We start from the raw sequence: 1,462 nt of genomic DNA, 5'->3' as shown, positions 1-1,462 counted from the left end.
GCCGCGCCGGGGGTCCCGCCGCCCCGGGCCGTGCCCCACGCCGGGTCCTGGGCCAGGGGGCCGCCGTCCCCAGCCGGTTCCTGTCGTGTGGCTCGTGGTGGGTGTCCTGCAACGCTGCGCCGTGCCCGTGCTGTGCCCTGTGCCGGGGCCGGGCTGGGCCCCATGTGGGGCCCTGCAGCCCGTGCCATGGGTGCACCATGCCCCAGGCCGTGCCCTGCAGCCCATGCTCTGCCTGCACCGTGCCCCATGTGGGGCCCTGCAGCTGTGGTGTGCCTACGCTGTGCCCCATGTGGGGCAGGGTACGGCCCCCCATGCTGTGTGCCCGTGCTGTACCGGTTCTGTGCCCCGTTCAGCGCCCTCCACATGCCCTTCATGGTGGCCATGTGGTGCCAGTGCAGTGCCACGAGTGGGGCCCTGCAGCTTGCATTGTGCCCCATGTCATGCCCATGCAGTGCCCTATGTGATGCCCATGGGGTGCCTGCGCCATGCCCCCTGTAGGGTGCTGCATCCTGTGCTGTGCCCCACGCCGTGCCCTATACGATGCCCATGCCATTACCATGCTGTGCGCCATGTAGGGTGCTGCATCCCGTGCCATGCCCCACAGTGTGCCCTATATAGTGCCCATGCCATTACCATGCTGTGCTCCATGTAGGGTGCTACATCCTGTGCTGTGCCCTATATGGTGCCCATGTGCTGCCAACGCCGTGCCCCATGTAGGGTGCTGCATCGCATGCTGTGCCCCATGCCATGCCCTGTACAGTGCCCATGCGATGCCCGTGCTGTGCCCCACGAGGGTTGCTACATCCTGTGCCATGTCCCATGCTGTGCCCTATATGATGCCCATGCTGTGCCCACACCACACCCCATGTAGGGTGCTGCATCCCGCGCTGTGCCCCGTGCCATGCCCTGTGCAGAGCCCATGCGATGCCCGCGCCGTGCCCCACGCGGGGTGCTGCATCCCACGCTGTGCCCCGTGCCGTGCCCTGTGCAGAGCCCATGCGATGCCCGCGCCATGCCCCACGCGGGGTGCTGCATCCCGCGCCGTGCCCCGTGCCGTGCCCTGTGCAGAGCCCATGCGATGCCCGCGCCGTGCCCCACGCGGGGTGCTGCATCCCGTGCTGTGCCCTGTGCAGAGCCCATGCGATGCCCGCACCGTGCCCCACGCGGGGTGCTGCATCCCCCGCTGTGCCCTGTGCAGAGCCCATGCGATGCCCGCGCCGTGCCCCACGCGGGGTGCTGCATCCCGCGCCGTGCCCCACGCGGTGCCCGCTCCGTGCCCGCGCAGGAGACGCAGTTCTTCTCGTGGCTCTGCCTCTACGGGGTCCTGGTGGGCCTGTGGCTGACGCTCAGCTCCCTGAACAAGTGGCGCCTGGTGCTCGACCTGCCCAGCGGCAGCTACCAGCTCTTCGTCCGCGGGCAGCTGTGGCGGCAGCAGCCCCTGCACCAGATCTACATCCGCCTC

The 1,462-nt window shown here is 69.4% G+C and overlaps 1 protein-coding gene across 1 annotated transcript in view; it reads left to right on the top strand.

The window, feature by feature from the left end:
- Positions 1–1,462, top strand: part of LOC146585783 (uncharacterized) — a gene marked incomplete at its 3' end in the record, with an annotated part of 17,558 nt that overhangs the window by 3,630 nt on the left and 12,466 nt on the right. Inside the window, exon 5 of the mRNA XM_085322328.1 lies at positions 1,286–1,408. Within this exon, the coding sequence (XP_085178454.1) occupies positions 1,286–1,408 (123 nt within the window). The remainder of the gene's footprint in view (positions 1–1,285; positions 1,409–1,462) is intronic.

This window comes from Rhea americana, unplaced genomic scaffold (assembly GCF_003343005.1).
Source record: "Rhea americana isolate MKP2758 unplaced genomic scaffold, rheAme1 scaffold_761, whole genome shotgun sequence".
Taxonomy (NCBI): Eukaryota; Metazoa; Chordata; class Aves; order Rheiformes; family Rheidae; genus Rhea; species Rhea americana.
Note: the sequence above shows the minus strand (reverse complement) of the source record. Positions and strands in the feature narration are given on the sequence as shown.